Genomic DNA, 19,506 nt, shown 5'->3' on the forward strand with positions numbered 1-19,506 from the left:
AAGACTTTGCTTTTATTTATTTATTTATTTATTTATTTATTTATTTATTTATTGAGACGGAGTCTCAGTCTGTCGCCCAGGATGGAGTGCAGTGACGTGATCCCCGCTCCTTGCAACCTCCATCTCCTGGGTTCAAGGGATTCTTCTGCCTCGGCCTCCCAAGTAGCTGGGATTATGGGCATGTGCCACCATGCCCAGCTGATTTTTGAATTTTTAGTAGAGATGGGGTTTCGCCATTTTGGCTATGCTGGTCTCAAACTCCTGACCTCAGGTGAACTGCCTGCCTTGGCCTCCCAAAGTGCTAGGATTACAGGCGTGAGCCACCACACCCGGCCCTCAAAAAAGAACACACAGCCAAATACATACAAAATAGTATTTGACCTAGTATAAAGAATACTGAGTACCAATCTATTACCCTTAGGACAAAGAAAGGTGAAATAGAGTTAAGAAAACTTACTAAGTTAATGAAAGACTAACCAACCCATTTCCTTAAACACTGCTTATTTTCTCTTCTCCCTCCTATTCTATCTGCTTTCTTGTATTAAATAAAGCTTTTGGATATTTATATTGTCTGACCTTGGTATCTCTATAGGTTTCCACAGAACCATAGGTCTTATTTATGCTTTTTGGCACATAATTCAAAGGGTTGTGACATTTTTATAATTTGTCAAATTTGTTACTGCTGCACCTTGTGCCATTTGGTCTTAATTCTGATTAGCTAATTTTATTTTTTTATTTTAATTTTTTATTTTTTTGAGACAGAGTCTCATTTTGTTACCTAGGCTGGAGTGCAGTGGTACGATCTCAGCTCACTGCAACCTTACCTCCCAGGTTTAAGTGATTCTTGTGCCTCAGCCACCCGAGTAGCTGAGATTACAGGTGCATGCCACCATGCCTGGCTAATTTTTGCACTTTTAGTAGAGAGGGGATTTCGCCATGTTGGCCAGGCTGGTCTTGAACTCCTGGCCTCAAGTGATCCGCCAATCTCAGCCTCCCAAAGTGCTGGGATTACAGGCATGAGCCACCGTGCCCAGCCTTGATTAGCTAATTTTAGAGATGAAATGTTTACGAAACTTTGAAAAGTCATGTTTTAAATAAGCAGTTACCAAAGGGCAGCAAATGATGCCATTCCACCTAACACCATGCTTTCCCTCAGCTCTTCCCACCCAAGAATATCACCATCTAGTTATTTACATGTACCAACTTAAAAAAGGCAACATCTTATGAACAGTTATGATTTTGGGAATCTTAGGTGATAATAATACTGAAACTCTAAAGAAAGCCATCCAACAGTGAAAGAACTTTTAATGTTAATTATATGAACAAGACATAAGAATGGATCACATTCTCTTAAGACCTCTCATCATGAAACAGACAGCTATCTCTCTGGAATGAATAAGTTGCAGTCCTTAGAGGCGAGTGGATAACACAGGATTACCTCTGGATAGTATTGCTTGCTGGATATCAGCTACATCTCTATCTGGTGGAAGAGACCCCTAAACTCTTTCTAGGCCTCTCTCTGTATTTTCCAGGAGATTAGGCTAGATAATTACTTACCTTTCTTGTTGGCATCATAGGATGCAATGATTAGACTAAAGACCAAGATGGTGTCCATGTTAGCTTGAGCACATGCTCATTGCAGACAGACCACTGCTCATCTGTCACAGCCCTTGATAGCTCTGCCTCTAGTTGCTTTCACTGCACGCAGCTGGAACCAAGTTTGACCCTGAGAGACTCTGATTCCACCCTGATTATTTTGCCCCAGTTTCTGAAGACCCAGGAATAGAGCTAATTGGAGAAAGGGCTAATTCTGCTTATTAATAATTCACTCAGAGTTCTGACTTCGCTGCCAGTGCTGACATAGAGAACTGGATTACCTAGAGGTTTCTCGAGCAGGAAGGCCATAAACGCCCATTGATATGCTTTACAAGTACTTGCAGATAGACACATAGACATTTACATGCATGCTCACTGATACAGGCACAGAGATTTATATACTTTCATGAAAATATGTGGAGATTTCTAGTAAGGAATATAATTTCTAGAACAGAGCAGGAAACTAGGACTAGGAGTCAGTACAACTGAGTTCTAGTACAGGCCCTGTTATTAACGATCACCTTGAGAAAATTACTTGACTTCTTGGGATATAAATGTTCTCCTCTAGAAATTCGAGCGTCCTGAACCATATGATCTCTTTTTTTTTTTTTTTTTTTTTTTGAGACAGAGTCTCGCTCAGTCGCCCAGGCTGGAGTGCAGTGGCACGATCTTGGCTCACTGCAAGCTCTCTCTCCCAGGTTCACGCCATTCTCCTGCCTCAGCCTCCCGACTAGCTGGGACTATAGGCACCTACCACCATGCCTGGCTAATTTTTTTGTATTTTTAGTAGAGGCAGGATTTCACCATGTTAGACAGGATGATCTTAATCTCCTGACCTCCTGATCCACCTGCCTCAGCCTCCCAAAGTGCTGGGATTACAGGCATGAGCCACTACGCCTGGCCGTGTTTTTTTTTTTTAAGTGGAGTCTCGTTCTGTTGCCCAGGCTGGAGTGTAATGGCACGATCTTGGCTCACTGCAACCTTCGTATCCTGGGTTCGAGTGATTCTCCTGCCTCAGTCTCCTGAATAGCTGGGATTACACGTGTGTGCCACCATACGGGCTAATTTTTATATTTTTAGTAGAGACAGGTTTCACCATGTTGATCAGACTGGTCTCGAACTCCTGACCTCAAGTGATCTGCCCCCATTGGCCTCCCAAAGTGCTGGGATTACAGCCGTGAGCCACCCCGGCCGGCCCTGAACGATATGATCTCTGGAATCCATCCACAGTTATATACATAAACTCACATTAGCACAGACATACCTATTGAGTTTTGCACATCTTCACATTCCTGAATAGTGAAGTTAGTATTGGTGGACAACATTCCGATGACCATTGGGCTGAGACGTTGTGAGGAAGAGCTAAATACAGTAGGTGAGTGGTACTGTCTTTGGCTTGGGAAAATTTTCCTAAACAGATAACTGTTGTTGAAGATTTTTCCAAATTTGTATTATTTAGTATCTACAGTAATAATCTGTAGACTTTGTGATGGGATAGATAGATGGAGCATAAAAAAGAATGAAGGGCCGGGTGCGGTGGCTCATGCCTGTAATCCCAGAGCTTTGGGAGGCTGAGGCGGGTGGATCACCTGAGGTTGGGAGTTCGAGATCAGCCTGACCAACATGGAGAAACCCCATCTCTACTAAAAATACAAAAATTAGCTGGGCATGGTGGCGCATGTTTGTGATCCCCAGCTACTTGGGAGACTGAGGTAGGAGGATCGCTTGAACCTGGGAGGTGGAGGTTGTGATGAGCTGAGATTGCACCATTGCACTCCAGCCTGGGCAACAAGAGTGAAAATCCATCTCAAAAAAAAAAAGAGAGAGAGAATGAAGATCTACTCTGTCTTTATCAAACTCTAGAGCTTCTTTGGTCTTGTTTTGTTTTGGAGACGGGGTTATTTTTTGTAGAGACAGGGTCTCACTGTGTTGCCCAGACTGGTCTCAAATTCCTGAGCTCCAGCAATCTGCCCACCTTGGCCTCCCAAAGTGCTGGGATTACAGGTGTGAGCCACTGCACCCGCCCTAGATAACTTTTTCAAAAAGTTTTGCTGTGAGAAAGAAAGCAGAGAAATGAGACCACTGACTAGAGGGAACATAAATGCCTCACGTCTTTATTGGTCTGAGCAAGTCTTTCTTCATCCTCCCTACCCTCTTGCTCCCAACTGCCTGCTTCTCTTAGCAGAGGAGGTGGTTAGGGCAGAGGGGCTTCTTTGCCTTCCTTGGGTTTTGTGATTTTTGCTTACTATTTCCTTAACATGATGACATGATTCTCTGCTCCTGTGAGGTATTATCACCTTCCCTCCTGTTGCTCTGTTTGAAACTCTGTACGTTACTTCCTAGATGCCACGGTACAATGCTGCCACCTTGGAGCAGGAGTAGGAACTGATCTGAGGGCTTGCTCTTCTCATTCAGTGTCACAAGGTGGCAAAAGAGATCACTTTTCCCAAAAGAGACCTTGTGCTTGGCCAAAGATGAAGTCTAAGAGTTTTCTTTGATCACCTCTCAGACCCTACCTTTTTCTTTTGTAATTTAAAGACTGTGAAGTCAGCCTGGGCCAGGTGTGGTAGTTCACACCTGTAATCCCAGCATGTTGGGCGGCCAAGGCGGTTGGATCACTTGAGGTCAGGAGTTTGAGACCAGCTTGACTAACATGGTGAAACCTTGTTTCTACTAAAAATACAAAATTAGCCGGGCGCAGTGGCTCAAGCCTGTAATCCCAGCACTTTGGGAGGCCGAGACGGGCGGATCACGAGGTCAGGAGATCGAGACCATTCTGGCTAACACGGTGAAACCCCGTCTCTACTAAAAACTCTAAAAAAAACTAGCCGGGCGAGGTGGCGGGTGCCTGTAGTCCCAGCTACTCGGGAGGCTGAGGCGGGAGAACGGCGTAAACTCGGGAGGTGGAGCTTGCAGTGAGCTGAGATCCGGGGCCACTGCACTCTGTACTCCAGCCCGGGCGACAAAGCGAGACTCCGTCTCAAAAAAAAAAAAAAAAAAAAAAAAAAAAAAAAATTAGCCAGGAGTGGTATCGCACGTCTCTAATCCCAGCTACTTGGGAGGCTGAGGCAGGAGAATCGTTTGAACTCGGGAAGCAGAGGTTGTGCTGAGCCGACAGCATGCCACTGCACTCCATCCTGAGTGACAGAGCAAGACTCCACCTAAAAAAAAAAAAAAAAAAAAAAAGGTCAGCATGTATATTGGAGTAGACCATACTGTTGGGGACAGAGACGTGGAAGATTATGGGCACTGTGGCTCACGCCCATAATCCCAGCACTTTGGGAGGCTGAGTCGGGTGGATCACGAGGTCAGGAGTTCAAGACCAGCCAACATGGTGAAACCCCATCTCTACTAAAAATACAAAAATTATCCGGCATGGTGGTACATGCCTATAGTCCCAGCTACTTGGGAAGCTGAGGCAGGAGAATCTCTTGAACCCGGGAGTCGGAGGTTGCAGTGAGCCGAGATCGTGTCATTGCACTCCAGCCTGGGTGACAGCGCGAGACTCCATCCCCCACCTCCGCCCAAAAAAATCCAAGAGTAGACAAGTAGATCCATGTTTCTATTATTCCTAATAGACTATTTCTCTACTGCTAGATATTTTGACTGACTTTCTAAGCATTTGGAATATCAGTGGAGCAGAGTGTATCTCTTCTGATCTCCTTTTCCCACAAAACAAAACAAAACAAACAAACAAAAAACATCAGATTTGCCAGGAAAAAAGTTATGAGTTTTATGACATGTGTAGTTTATTTTGTTTTTATTTTTGTTTTTTGAGACGGAGCCGCACTCTGTCGCCCAGGCTGGAGTGCAGTGGTGCAACCTTGGCTCACTGCAAGCTCCGCTTCCCAGGTTCATGCCATTCTCCTGCCTCAGCCTCCCGAGTAGCTGGGACTGTAGGCACGTGCCACCACGCTTGGCTAATTTTTTGTATTTTTAGTAGAGACAGGGTTTCACCATGTTAGCCAGGATGGTCTCCATCTGACCTCGTGATCCGCCCGCCTCAGCCTCCCAAAGTGCTGGGATTACAGGCGTGAGCCACCGTGCCCGACCGACATAAGCAGTTTAGAGATATGATGTTGGAGGAGAATAGGAACTAGGACCAAATGGATGAATCAGGATGGGTCTGTAGAAGGAGCACTTGACAGGAAGCCAGGAGGCCTACCCTAGGCTCTTTAATGGACTAAATCAATTTGAACAAGTCACTTGTCTTCTCTTGGCCTCTATTTTGATTTCTGTAATGAGGTGGTTGGACAAAATGGCCTCCAAGGCCTCTTCTAGCTTTAAAATTATTGTGCCTGCACACTATGCTTTTTTTTTTTTTTTTTTTTTTTGAGATGGAGTCTCGCTCTGTCATCCAGGCTGGAGTGCCTCGGCTCACTACAAGCACCGCCTCCTGGGTTAACGCCATTCTCCTGCCTCAGCCTCCCGAGTAGCTGGGACTACAGGCACCCACCACCACGCCTGGCCAATTTTTTGTATTTTAGTAGAGATGGGGTTTCACTGTGTTAGCCAGGATGGTCTTGATCTCCTGACCTCGTGATCTGCCCGCCTTGGCCTCCCAAAGTGCTGGGGTTACAGGCATGAGCCACCACGCCTGGCCTATGCTACTCTTTTTAAACGCTGCATGCCATTTTGTTCATTTGTTTTGGTTTGTTTTTAAATTAAAAAAAAATTTAATAATGGAGGCAGGGTCTCACTATGTTGCCAAAGCTGGTCTTGAACTCCTGGGCTCAAGCAGTCCTCCCACCCCAGCCTCTCAAAGTGCTGGGATTATAGGGATGAGCCACCAGCGTGACCATTTTAATTCTTTCTTTCTTTCTTTCTTTCTTTTTTTGAGACAGAGTCTTGCTCTGTTGCCCAGGCTGGAGTATGGTGGTGTGATTTCGGCTCACTGCAACCACTGCCTCCCAGGTCCAAACCATTCTCTTGCCTCAGCCTCCCGAGTAGCTGATTACAAGCACCCGCCACCACGCCTGGCTAACTTTTGTATTTTCAGTAGAGACGGGGTTTCACCATGTTGGCCAGGCTGGTCTCAAACTCCTGACCTCAAGTGATCCGCCCGCCTCAGCCTCCCAAAGTGCTGGAATTACAGGTGTGAGCTACCCAGCCCAGCTGCGGCGGTTTTTAAATTGTGGAATATACCATATATACAGGAGAGTATATAGAACATAAGTATATTTTCAATAATAATAATACTGAAAAGGTGAACATATGTTACTATCACCCAAATTAAGAAATTGAACATTGCCAGCATCATGGATGCTCTTTACATGTCTGTGCCTCTGATCCTCTGGTCTCGTTCCTCCTCCCAATCTTTATTTTTCCATGTTTTGTAAAATCATTGAACTATTGGCTGGGTGTGGTGACTCATGCCTGTAATGCCAGCACTCTGGGAGGCTGAGTCAGGCGAATCACCTGAGGTCAGGAGTTCAAGACCAGCCTGACCAACATGGAGAAACCCTGTTTCTACTGAAAATACAAAATTAGCCTGGTGTGGTAGCAGATGCCTGTAATCCCAGCTACTCGGGAGGCTGAGGCAGGAGAATCACTTGAATGCGGGAGGTGGAGGTTGAGGTGAGCCAAGATCTCAACATTGCACTCCAGCCTGGGCAATAAGAGCGAAACTCCGTCTCAAAAACAAACAAACAAACAAACTGAACTATCTATATATGTATCACTAAAAATATTTTGTTTACTTTTGAATATTATATAAATGGAATCAAACTCTATGTTTTTTTGTTTTGTTTTTTTTTTTTTTGAGATAGAGTCTTGCTGTGTTGCCCAAGCTGGAGTGCAGTGGCACAGTCTCGGCTCACTGCAACCTCCACCTCCTGGGTTCAAGCAATTCTCCTGCCTCAGCCTCCAAAGTAGTTGAGACTACAGGCACACACCACCATGTCCAGCTAATTTTTTGGGGGGGAATTTTTAGTAGAGACAGGGTTTCACCGTGTTGCCCAGGCTGGTCTTTAGCTACTGAGCTCAGGCAATCCGCCTGCCTCGGCCTCCCAAAGTGCTAGGATTACAGACGTGAGCCACCACACCTGGCCAATGTTTGTATTTTTAATAGGGACAGGGTTTCAGCATGTTGACCAGGCTGGTCTTGAACTTCTGACCTCAAGCGATCCGCCCGCCTCAGCCTCCTAAAGTGCTGGGATTACAGGCGTGAGCCACCGCGTCTGGCCTGGAAATTTATTTTATGTGTTCTCCCAGTCACTACTCACCATCAGAAGTAAATATTATCCGCCGGACACTGTGGCTTACACCTCTAATCCCAGAACTTTGGGAAGCTGAGGTGGGTGGATCACTTGAGGTCAGGAGTTTAAGAACAGCCTGGCCAACATGGTGAAACCCTGTTTCCACTAAATATACACAAATTAGATGGGCATGGTGGCTCATGCCTGTAGTCCCAGCTACTCAGGAGTCGAGATTGGGTCACTGCACTCCAGCCTTGGCGACAGAGCGAGACTCTGTCTCAAAAAAAAAAAAAAGGGGGGGGGGCTGGGCATGTTGGCTCATGCCTGTAATCCCAGCACTTTGAGAGGCCAAGGCAGACAGATCACCTGAGGTCGGGAGTTGGAGACTAGCCTGGCCAACATGGTGAAACCTCGTCTCTACTAAAAATACAAAAATTAACTGGGTGTGGTGGTGTGCACCTGTAATCCCAGCTACTTGGGAGGCTGAGGCAGGACAATTGCTTGAACCTGGGAGGCGGAAGTTGTAGTGAGCCGAGATCATGCCACTGCCCTCCAGCCTACAGTTACAGAGCAAGACTCCATCCCAAAACACAAAACAAAACAAAACAAAACGTATTATCCAGATTCTTGCCATCACAAATGAGTTTTGCCTTTTTTTTGTTTGTTTTTTCTAGAAATGGGGTCTCTCTCTCTCTCTCTGTGTGTGTTGCCCAGGCCGGATTTGAACTCCTAGGCTCAAGTGATCCTCCCACCTCAGCTTCCTGAATAGCTGAGACTACAGGGGCATGCACCTGGCTTGTTTTGCCCATTTTTTGTTTGTTTGTTTTATTTTGACAGGGTCTTGCTATGTCACCCAGGCTGGAGTGGAATTGTGTGATCAAGACTCACTGAAGCCTCCAACTCCTGGGCTCAAGCAATTCTCCCACCTCAGCCTCCCAAGTAGCTGGGACTACAGGCATGTATCACCATGCCCAGCTAAATTGTTTATAATTTTTGTGAGACAGGGTCTCCCTATGTTGCCCAAGCTGGTCGTGAACTCCTGGCCTCAAGTGATCCTCCTGCTTTAGCCTCTCAAAGTGCTAGAATTATAGGCATGAGCCCATGGGTACCTGGCCTGTTTTGCCTGTTTTTGTAGCAGGAAACATACATTTTTTGCTCAACATTATGTTGGTAAAGTTCATCCATATTACTTCACGTAGCAATCATCTGTTCATTCTCATTGCTTTATAATATTTCATTGTATGCATGTATCACAATTTATTTATTCATTCTACTGTTGAGAGACATTTGTGTTGTTTCCAGTTTGTAGCCATAATGAAGTGTTTCTGGGGCAGTTTTGAAAGTTTCTCCAGGGTATAAATCCAGAAGTTCTGGTTATAGGGTATGCAGAGTATGTACAACTTTACCAATTAATGCCAAACTGTTTTCTAAGGGATTGTCCTCATTACACTACTACTTGTAATATATGTAAGTTCCTACTGTTACACATCCTTGCCAAAGGGGCCAAATAATCTTTCCTGCATGATGCAATAATAAGCCTGGGCAGGGCCAGGCATACTTACACGTGCCTTTGGTTGGTTCTCAGAAGCTCAGGCCACAATCATTTGCTCCCTCCAAGTAAGGGTAAGGATTCATAATATCCCAAGGTCCCTGATCACATGCTCCATTAACCTGGAAATAATGGGGTGGATGGGTTTGTGAACAGAATTTTTATTTTATTATTATTATTATTTTAGATGGAGTCTTGCTCTTGTCACCCAGGCTAGAGTGCAATGGTGCAATTCTGGCTCACTGCAACCACCACCACCTGGGATCAAGTGATTCTCCTGCCTCAACTTCCCGAGTAGGTGGGATTACAGGTTCCCACCACCACGCCCAGCTAATTTTTGTATTTTTTGTAGAGATAGGGTTTCACCTTGTTGACCAGTCTGGTCTCGAACTCCTGACCTCAGATGATTCACCCACCTCGGCCTCCCAAAGTGCTGGGATTACAGGTGTGAACCACCGTGCCCAGCCACTGAATTTTTTTTTTTTTTTGAGATGGAGTCTTGCTCTGTCGTCCAGGTGGAGTGCAGTGGTACGAACACAGCTCACTGTAACCTCCACCCCACCGGTTCAAGTAATTCTCCTTCCTCAGCCTCCCTCGTAGCTAAGACAGAGTCTCCACTCTGTTGCTCAGGGTGAGTGCAGGGGGCAGTGAATTTAGTAACGACACAATTTCCTTTTTTTTTTTTTTTTTTTTTTGAGACGGAGTCTCCCTCTGTCTTGCCTAGGCTGGAGGGCAGTGGCGCAATCTCGGTTCACTGCAACCTCTGCCTCCCGGGTTCAAGCGATTCTCCTTTCTCAGCCTCCCAAGTAACTGGGACTATAGTTGTGCGCCACTACACCCGGCTAATTTTGCATTTTTAGTAGAGATGGGGTTTCACATGTTGGCCAGGCTCACCTTGAACTCCTGTCCTCAGGTGATCCACCCACCTCGGCCACTCATAGTGTTGGGATTACAGGCATGAGCCACCGCACGCGGCAATCACAATTTCTGAATCAAGTAAGGATCCATATGCACTCTGTTCTGTATTGAGCACTAATAGGAAATGAAAGAACAGGAACATGGAGAGAAAGGGCACAGTAATATTTTCTGTGTGCCTACTATCTTCCAAGCTGTGTGCCAGAAGCTTCACATTTTGGTCACATCATTTCATCCAAAACACCACCTTAGAAGGTAGGCTTTATATCCTGAATATAAGATAGATATATATAATATAGATAAGGAAACTGAGGCTCAGAAAGGGGTCACTTCCTCAAGGTCACAGAGCTAATTAGTGACAGAGTCAGGATTTAAAGCATGGTCTGTCTGATTAAAGAGCTCAAGCTGTTTACAATACAGAGCACAGAGAAGGTAGAGTTGCTGCCGCCCTTGAGACTGACACTGCCAATACCAAGAATCAGTTCTTCTCAGTTTTGCTTGCCTCTATTCACCCCCAAAACTATGTTATTCAACTGATTATGACCATCTTGTTCATTGATTGAAGCTACATTTCCTTTTCATGGATTTTTTTGTTGTCTTTAGTCTTTCTTCCTTTTTCTTTTTCCATTCAGAAAATTGGGCACATCAGCACAATAGGTCCACTGATAAACAAGATGTGTGGTGGAAAATAACTTTCTACCTGCAGGTCTAGGAGTTAACCAGAGGTGAGAATTTTTTTTTTTTTTTTTTTTTTTTTTTCTGAGGCAGAGTCTTGCTGTCACCCAGGCTGGAGGGCAGTTGCACAATCTTGGCTCACTGCAACCGCCGCCTCCCGGATTCAATGAATTCTCCTGCCTCAGCCTCCCAAGTAGCTGGGATTACAGGCGCCTGTCACCACACCTAGGTAATTTTTGTATTTTTAGTAGATGCAGGGTTTCTCTATGTTGGCCATGCTGGTCTCAAACTCCTGACCTCAGGTAATCCTACTGCCTCGGCCTCCCAAAGTGCTGGGATTACAGGCATGAGCCACCACGTCCAGCCCAGAGGTGAGATTTTTAAAAAGACGTGACATTCGTATGTTTATTGCGGCACTCTTCACAATAGCAAAGACTTGGAACCAACCCAAATGTCCATCAGTGATAGACTGGATTAAGAAAATGTGGCACATATACACCATGGAATACTATGAATCATAAAAAGGATGAGTTCATCTTCTTTGTAGGAACATGGATGAACCTGGAAACCATCATTTTGAGCAAACTATCGCAAGGACAGTAAACCAAATACCACATGTTCTCACTCATAGGTGGGAACTGAACAATGAGAAAGACACAGGATGGGGAACACACCGGGGCCTGTCATGGGGTAGGGGAAGAGAGGAGGGATAGCATTAGGAGATATACCTAATGTAAATGACGAGTTAATGGGTGCAGCACACCAACATGGCACATGTATACATATGTAACAAACCTGCACGTGGTGCACATGTACCCTAGAACTTAAAGTATAATAACAAAAAAAAAAGATGTGACATTGTGAAATCTTCTGCCCTAAGATATGACATACAGGAAAATTTTAATACAGAAGGTATTAAAAGGATAAAATAAATTGAATGATGGCTCAAGTTTTCTTGACGATAAAGGCTCTACAAAAGTATTAATGTTATATTTTATTATGTATTGTGTTTCATAGATAATAAAAACAATAGAGAGTGAAGGTAGAAGACAATGAAGTAAATATGTAGCAGGAAAAACCTGAACCTGATATAGGAATAATGGAGACACTAGGAAGTCTAAAGAGAAGGTAGGGACAGGGGCAGGAAATAAACTTGCCAGGAGCATCTTCATGGCTTTAGAGGAAAGTGAAGTCGGGGATGGCTAGGCTATAAAGCTGATCAACATAAAATGTCAGAATCCTATGATTGGGCAAGACCCAAACAAGTCATCTTGTCCATTTTGCTGTCTTTTTTTTTTTTTGAGACGGAGTCTCGCTCTGTCGCCCAGGCTGGAGTGCAGTGGCACGATCTCAGCTCACTGCAAGCTCCGCCTCCCAGGTTTACGCCATTCTCCTGCCTCAGCTGTCTTTAAAGAGCCCTTTAAAATTTCTCCAGGCATTTTAGTTGTGGTGTGTAGGACTTAGAAAGGGATTTAAAAAAACATATATATTGCAGGCATCATGGAGGAGGAAGCTAAGATTTGGTAACTGGCTGAAGTATAGAGACTGGAAGTATTTGCTATTGGATAAGGAAGGAGTGAGAGCAGAAATGCCACGTGAAAACCCTGTGTCCATGTGAAAACATTGTGGGGAGTCTCTACTATTCACGCTGTCCTTCATTGTGCAATTCTACCTTTCATCATTAGGACCAGACTTATAAAGTGGCCTCCCTGAGGACATTTTCTGACCTTATGTTATGAAGTTCCTTCAGGCTCTTAATTCTGGATAAACTGGAGTGATTAACAAGAGCAAAGAGACATAGTATTCAGACAAGGACTTTGGGTCTTATTTTTCCTTTATATCACAACTGGAGCCACAATTGTGGGCAAGGCACTGACTTTCTTGATGAATTCTGTCCATCTGTAAAGCAGCTAAATATCCCACTGGAGGCTTTGCCTCTCAGAGACAACGTGAAGACGTATAAGCAGGCACCAGGAGCAGAGTGGCCTCTCAGGTACAGAGCAAATCTTTATTTCAGTCAATGAAGTGCTTACTAATAGAAATACCTAGTCCTACTCAAAGAGCTATAAAAGGGGGTAGCAAACTATATGAGATGGTCTCTGCCTTCAGGATTTAACTGGAGAGCTAAAACCAGTATGCAGACAAAAAAATGATATCCTAATTAAATTCTGAACTGTGGGCCAGGCACAGTGGCTCCCATCTGTAATCCCAGCATTTTGGGAGGCAGAGGTGGGAGGATCATTTGAGGTCAGGCGTTTGAGACCAGCCTGGCCAACATAGTGAGACTCTGTCTCTACCAGAAATACAAAAATTGGCTGGGCATGGTGGTGCACACCTGTGATTCCAGCTACCCGGGAGGCTGAGGCAGGAGAATCACTTGAACCCAAGAGGTGGAGGTTATAGTCAGCAGACAACGTGCCACTGAACTCCAGCCTGGAAGACAGAGCGAGACTCGTCTCACAAAAAAAAAAAAAAAAAAAAATTCTGGCTGGGCACAGTGGCTCACACCTGTAATCCCAGCACTTTGGGAGGTGGAGGTGGGCAGATCACGAGGTCAGGAGATTGAGACCATCCTGGCTAACACGGTGAAACCCCATCTCTACTAAAAATACAAAAAATTAGCCGGGCATGGTGGCGGGCACCTGTAGTCCCAGCTACTCAGGAGGCTGAGGCAGGAGAATGGCATGAACCCGGGAGGTGGAGCTTGCAGTGAGCCAATATTGTGCCACTGCACTCCAGCCTGCGCGACAGAGCGAGACTCCGTCTCAAAAAAAAAAAAAAAATTTCTGAACTGTGTGGTATGACCATATTGCCACAAGAATTCAGAGGAGAGAGAGATCAGTGAAAGCTGGAGAAGTAAGATAAATCTTGGAGAAAATGGGACTTCTAAGGACTAGAAAGATTCAGAAAAACAGGAGAAAAGTTGGACAAGTCTGCCACCATAAACAAAGGTATAAGGATAAGAATAAGCATGGCAATTGCCAGAAGCCAGATTAAAGTATAACTATTGGTGGCCAGTAGGAAATAATATCCCAATAATTCCTCTATCCTCTGTCCTAAAGACTGATCACTGATCTTGTTATCTACAGAATTTGGATTCATGGTGAGACAGCCCCAGGACAGGGGGCTCTTCATGGTTTTCTTTTCTTTCCCTTTCCCTTTTTCCCTTTCCCTTTCCTTCCCCTTCCCCTTCCCCTTCCCCTTCCCCTTCCCTTCCCCTTTCCTTTCCTTTCTTTCTTTCGAGACGGAGTCTCTCTCTGTCTCCCAGGCTGGAGTGCAGTGATGCTGTTAGCTCACGGCAGCCTCTGCCTCTTGGGTTCAAGCGATTCTCCTGCCTCAGCCTCCTAAGTAGCTGGGATTATAGGTGCCCACCACCATGCCAGGCTGATTTTTGTACTTTTAGTAGACACGGGTTTTTGCCATGTTGGCCAGCCTGGTCTTGAACTCCTGACCTCAGGTGATCCGCCTGTTTCAGCCTCCCAAAGTGCTGGGATTACAGTCATGAGCCACCATGCCTGGCCTCTTTTCTTTTCTTTTTTTTTGAGATGGAGTCTTGCTTTGTTGCCCAGGCTGGAGTACAGTGGCACAATCTCGGCTCACTGCAACCTCTGTCTCCTGGGTTCAAGTGATTCTCCTGTTTCAGTCTCCCAAGTAGCTGGGACTACAGGCACATACCACCACGCCCAGCAATTTTTTTATTTTTTATTTTTATTTATTTATTTTTTTTTTTGACGGAATCTGGCCCCTCTGCGCCCAGGCTGTTGGGAGGGCAGTGCGGGATCTCAGCTCACTGCAAGCTCCGCCTCCCTGGGTTTACGCCTATTCTCCCGCCTCAGCTCCCGAGTAGCTGGACTGACAGGCGCCCACCACCTCAACCCGCAGATTTTTGTATTCTTTTTAGTAAAGAGACGGGGTTTCACCGTGTTAGCCAGGATGGTCCTCAATTCCCTGACCTCGTGATCTGCCTGTCTCGGCTCCCAAACGTGCTGGATTACAGGTTTGAACCACTGCGCCCGGCCTATTTTTATTTTTTTTGACAGAGTCTCTCTCTGTCACCCAGGCTGGAGTGCAGTGACATGAGCTCAGCTCACTGAAACCTCTGCCTCCTGGGTTCAAACAATTCTCCTGCCTCAGCCTCCTGAGTAGCTGGGATTATAGGCGCCTGCCACCACACCCCGCTAATTTTTTGTATTTTTAATACAGACGGGGTTTCGCCATATTGGCCAGGCTAGTCTTGAATTCCTGACCTCAGGTGATCCACCCACCTCAGCCTCCCAAAGTGCTGGGTTTACAGGCATAAGCCACCGTGCCCTGCCGCAAATTTTGTATTTTTAGTAGAGACAGGGTTTCACTATGTTGGCCAGGCTGGTCTAGAACTCCTGACCTCGGGTGATCCACCCGCCTTGCGCTCCCAAAGTGCTGGGATTATAGGCGTGAGCCACCGTGCCCAACCCATGGTTCTATTTTCTATTAAGGCACTTTCTTTCCTCCCTTGATTCAACTCAAGTCTGACTTGAGAGACTTTCTTGTCCTAAGAGTGACAGGTATTGAAGGCCTTGTTCAACAGAGACTGGCAGCAAAGAGGGGAACAATAATGACAAATCTTAAATGACTGTTCTCAAACTTCAGGGTGATTAATTATTAGGGATGCTTTAAAAAAAGAAAAAGTCGGCCGGGTCCAGTGGCTCATGCCTGTAATGCCAGCACTTTGGGAGACCAAGGCGGGTGGATCACAAGGTCAGAAGTTCATGATCAGTCTGACCAACATGGTGAAGCCTCGTCTCTACTGAAAGTACAAAAATTAGCTGGGCATGGTGGCCTGCACCAGTAATCCCAGCTACTTGGGTTGGGAGGCTGAGGCAGAAGAATCGCTTGAACCCAGGAGGCGGAGGTTGCAGTGATCCGAGATCGTGCCACTGCACTCCAGCCTGGGTGACAGAGTGAGACTCCATTTCAAAAAAAAAGAAAAAGAGAAAAAGTCAACCAGGTGTGGTGTCATGTCCCTGTAGTCCCAGCTACTTGAGAGGCTGAGGTGGCAGGATCGCTTGAGCACAGGAGTTGAGGCTGCACTGAGTCGTGATTGAGCTGCTGCACAAAAAAAAAAAAAAAAAAAGGGCTGGGAATCTGCATTTTTAACAAGCACCCTAGTGTTTTATTCTTCAGGTGGTCAGTGGGACATACTTTGAGAAACGATGCCCTAATCTAAATATTTGACCTAAAAATGCCAAATGAAGCTGCCTGGACAGTGGCGCATATAATGTTTATATATATCTGGGTTTATCAATTTTTGAGAAATTATCTTTTCTCATCTATTGCTATTACAAATTCATATGGCTATCCTCTAAAGAGTGTGACACAGACACTCTGTTTTAATGTGTTAGTTTTGTCTTCTTAAACAGACTATACTCACCTCGAAGACAGGGACCTCTCATACTTTCCTGACTTTACCCACAGGAAGAAAAGAAAGCAACTTTAAGGTTGGAAGGTAGCTGGGCTGCTCAGGATGAATCCCTAATACCTTTACATCACCTTGAAAACCCTGGAAGTCATATATTTGGGATTTTGTATTCGTTTTCTAGGGCTGCTATAACAAAGTACCACAGACTGGTGGCTTAAACAACAGAAATGCATTTCCTCACAGTTCTGAAGGCTAGAAGTCCAAGATTAAGGTGTCAGCAGTTAGTTTTTTTTCTGGTATTTTCTCCTTGGCTTGAAGATGGCCATGGACGCCCTATGTCTTCATAGGATGTTCCCTCTGTGTGTGTGTCTGTGTCCTCATCACCTTGTCTTATAAGGACGCCAGTCATACTGGATTAGGGCCCACCCTTATGACCTCATATTAATTTAATTACTTCTGTAAAGACTTCGTCTCCAAATATACTCACATTCTGAGGTACTAGGGGTTAGGACTTCAACATACGAATTTTGGGATACAATTCAGCCCATAACAGACCTCTAGTGTCAGCTTCTAGAAATGTACCACTCATCCTTCTCTTCCATTTGTTAGTCTCATATAGTAAGTTATCTCCACCCTTTGGTTCTCCTCCCCCGCCTCTTACATAATAGCTTGTGTAGCAAGAACTCATGGAGCAGCTCTAAAGAACCTACAGTAGGGATGGGCAGGTTGTGGCATGCACCAAACACCATAACACTCAGGGGTTGCTGAAATTCCAGTTGTACTGTCTTAAAGACACAGCTCTTTTCTCATTCTCTGCCCAGCTGTCTTAGCATTTGGTGGTAACAATTAGATTATTAGATCCTCTGTAAGTGACCTTGGTATCGTAACTCATCCTTCCTTAATTTTTTTTTCACTGTAGCTTTTATTAGGCCTTTCTTTGGCTAGTTCTTTAGAAAGCTCAATTATTTAAAATAGAAAGCTCAATTATTTAAAATAATCAGTGAGGTCAAAAGCAGGACATGCAAGGGCTGGCTGAAATTTCACATAAGGACAGTTTTTGAGGGTAAATCCCTGGTTTTGTAGAGCTCCTAAAGCTGGTAAACAGCAACACCATTAAGAATCCTAGGGAGACTTGGCGTGGTGGCTCACGCCTGTAATCCCAGCACTTTGGGAGGCCAAGGTGGGCGGATCACGAGGTCAAGAGATCGAGACCATCCTGGCCAATATGGTGAAACCCCGTCTCTACTAAAAATACAAAAATTAGCTGGACTTGGTGGTGCGTGCCTGGAGTCCCAGCTATTCGGGAGGCTGAGGCAGGAGAATCACTTGAACCTGGGAGGCGGAGGTTGCAGTGAGCTGAGATTGCACCACTGCACTCCAACCTGGGCAACAGAGCGAGACTCCATCTCAAAAATAAAAAAAAAGAATCCTGAGGAAAGAATTCCTATTACTTAATAGGATCTAGGAAAGGTAAAACAACAATAAGAGGCAACCTCATGGTTTTTAGTTATTTCCAAAGTCACTCCCTTCATGTCAGCTTCAGAGACTGCTGTTATGGAAAGACAAGGCTTCCCTCTTCCCAGGCCATGTTTTTCAGTCAGTCAAATCAAACATCTTACTAAACCAGGAAGTCTTGCTCAATTATCTTTTTCCCCCCTACCTTTGTCCAGTTGATAGATATCTCAGTGATACAATTATTGTGAAACATGAATCACTGTTCTGTAAAGTCCACATCTTCTTTCCTGTGTTCTCTGCTTCCAATCCCTGTTATTTAATTAATTTATTTAGAGATGGGGTCTTTTTACATTGCCAGTGCTGGGGTGCAGTGGCTACTCACAGGCGCAGGCACAGCACACTACATATAGCCTTGACCTCCTTGCCTCAAGCCATCCACCCACCTCAGCCTTCTGAGGAGGTGGGACTAGAGTCCAGGTACATACCACCGTGCTTGACCCTATTATTTTAAAAATGAGTTGATAAATTCTTGGGGAAGCCCCACCTAGTGGGATTATGAGGGCTCCTGGATGAATATTGTTCCCTGTTGGACCAATCTTTTCCTCTTCCTGCCTCGGCTTCGGTCAATAACTTCTTACCTGGGGCATGTATTTCTATCCTATTCACGTTTTACCCTCTGGCATAGAGCTTGTTCTCACCTGTCTTCCTCTGCACTTCTGGCCTTCCTCACAAGTTTGTAAGCATTAAGAAGGTGCTGTGCATGCTTCATTAAATTCTTCCTTGTATGGGTTGAGTTCACCCTGTTCTTCTCAAGCGCAATTTTCCCCAAGTTTCTTCCCTAAGCAATGTTTGTATTGTGTTGGGACCCCTTCCAGTTATTATTAATTTTCAACACACAGCTACCATGAAAATCTTGCTATGAAGTAACTGGCGAAACTACAGACACGGATTGGCTTCCTTTCAAAGGCTCGGCGTGCCCACAGTGGAGGACGGGAAGCATTCTCCAATCCGAAAAGTCTGGAACGCTCTGGCAACTACTTTGCTCAGGGCAGGCAGAAGACGGTGGTTCTTTGGTACACTCCCCTTCTTAACTGAGCTTCGTTTACTGAAGCTTCTCCTCAACACGCCAGGATCCAGCATGTGTAACACCTTTCGAGTCGGCTGTCTTGGGGCTGAGGAGCGAAACGGGGGGCTGGTTATGGAGTTCCAGCATGGGGTTACTTAGCCCGCCCAGGCTTGCAAACCAGCCAGCGTGATGAGGACAGGTGGTGGACGCGATTGCCCACCTCTTGTTAATGTGTTAGGATTTAACAGACAATTAAACGGGCCCGCACGCCGCCTGCCCCACTCAGCCCGCCTTAATTCTGGGTTCCCTTTCCCCCCGCTACAGGCCGGCTAGTCCCGGTCCCTCACTTGGGACGCCTCTGTCCCTGATGCGAGGCGCATGCTGGACCGCTTCCCCCACTCCCCTCTCCGCCAGGAGGAGGAGCCGAGGGGCTGGCCCCGCACCCGACTGTGGCGGAAGGGGCCGCGAAGGCCGGGCCACGGGCGCCACGGCTGCCCAGGGCCCGCCCGCGGCCCGCCCGCCCTCTAGCCGCTCAGCCCCGAATGGCAGATCCGCGCTCGGACCATCGGCATCGCCTCACATCGCCCCGCCCCGCGCCGCCCTCCCATTGGCTGCCGCTGAGCTCGGGGCCCGCGCCTGGCCCCCCGGCGGCCCT

General features: G+C 45.9%; 2 protein-coding genes across 7 annotated transcripts in view; one reads left to right on the top strand and one right to left on the bottom strand.

Moving 5' to 3' along the window:
• Nucleotides 1–1,754, bottom strand: part of CUNH17orf78 (chromosome unknown C17orf78 homolog) — a 21,111-nt gene extending 19,357 nt beyond the window's left edge. For all 4 annotated transcript variants that reach the window (XM_017864133.1, XM_017864134.1, XM_017864132.1 and 1 more), the window contains exon 1: nucleotides 1,558–1,754. In XM_017864133.1, coding sequence (XP_017719622.1) covers nucleotides 1,558–1,615 — 58 coding nt within the window. In that variant the 5' untranslated portion in view covers nucleotides 1,616–1,754. The remainder of the gene's footprint in view (nucleotides 1–1,557) is intronic.
• Nucleotides 1–19,506, top strand: part of LOC108523483 (acetyl-CoA carboxylase 1-like) — a 177,219-nt gene that overhangs the window by 42,715 nt on the left and 114,998 nt on the right. The window contains exon 1 of one of the 3 annotated variants that reach the window (XM_017864128.1): nucleotides 12,806–12,925. The exons of the other annotated variants lie outside the window; for them this stretch is intronic. The gene's annotated coding sequence lies outside the window, so the exon portion shown is untranslated. Of the gene's footprint in view, nucleotides 1–12,805; nucleotides 12,926–19,506 lie in introns of those variants that run through there. 3 annotated transcript variants of the gene reach the window in all.

This window comes from Rhinopithecus bieti, unplaced genomic scaffold (genome assembly GCF_001698545.2).
Source record: "Rhinopithecus bieti isolate Rb0 unplaced genomic scaffold, ASM169854v2 scaffold_74621, whole genome shotgun sequence".
Classification (NCBI taxonomy): domain Eukaryota; kingdom Metazoa; phylum Chordata; class Mammalia; order Primates; family Cercopithecidae; genus Rhinopithecus; species Rhinopithecus bieti.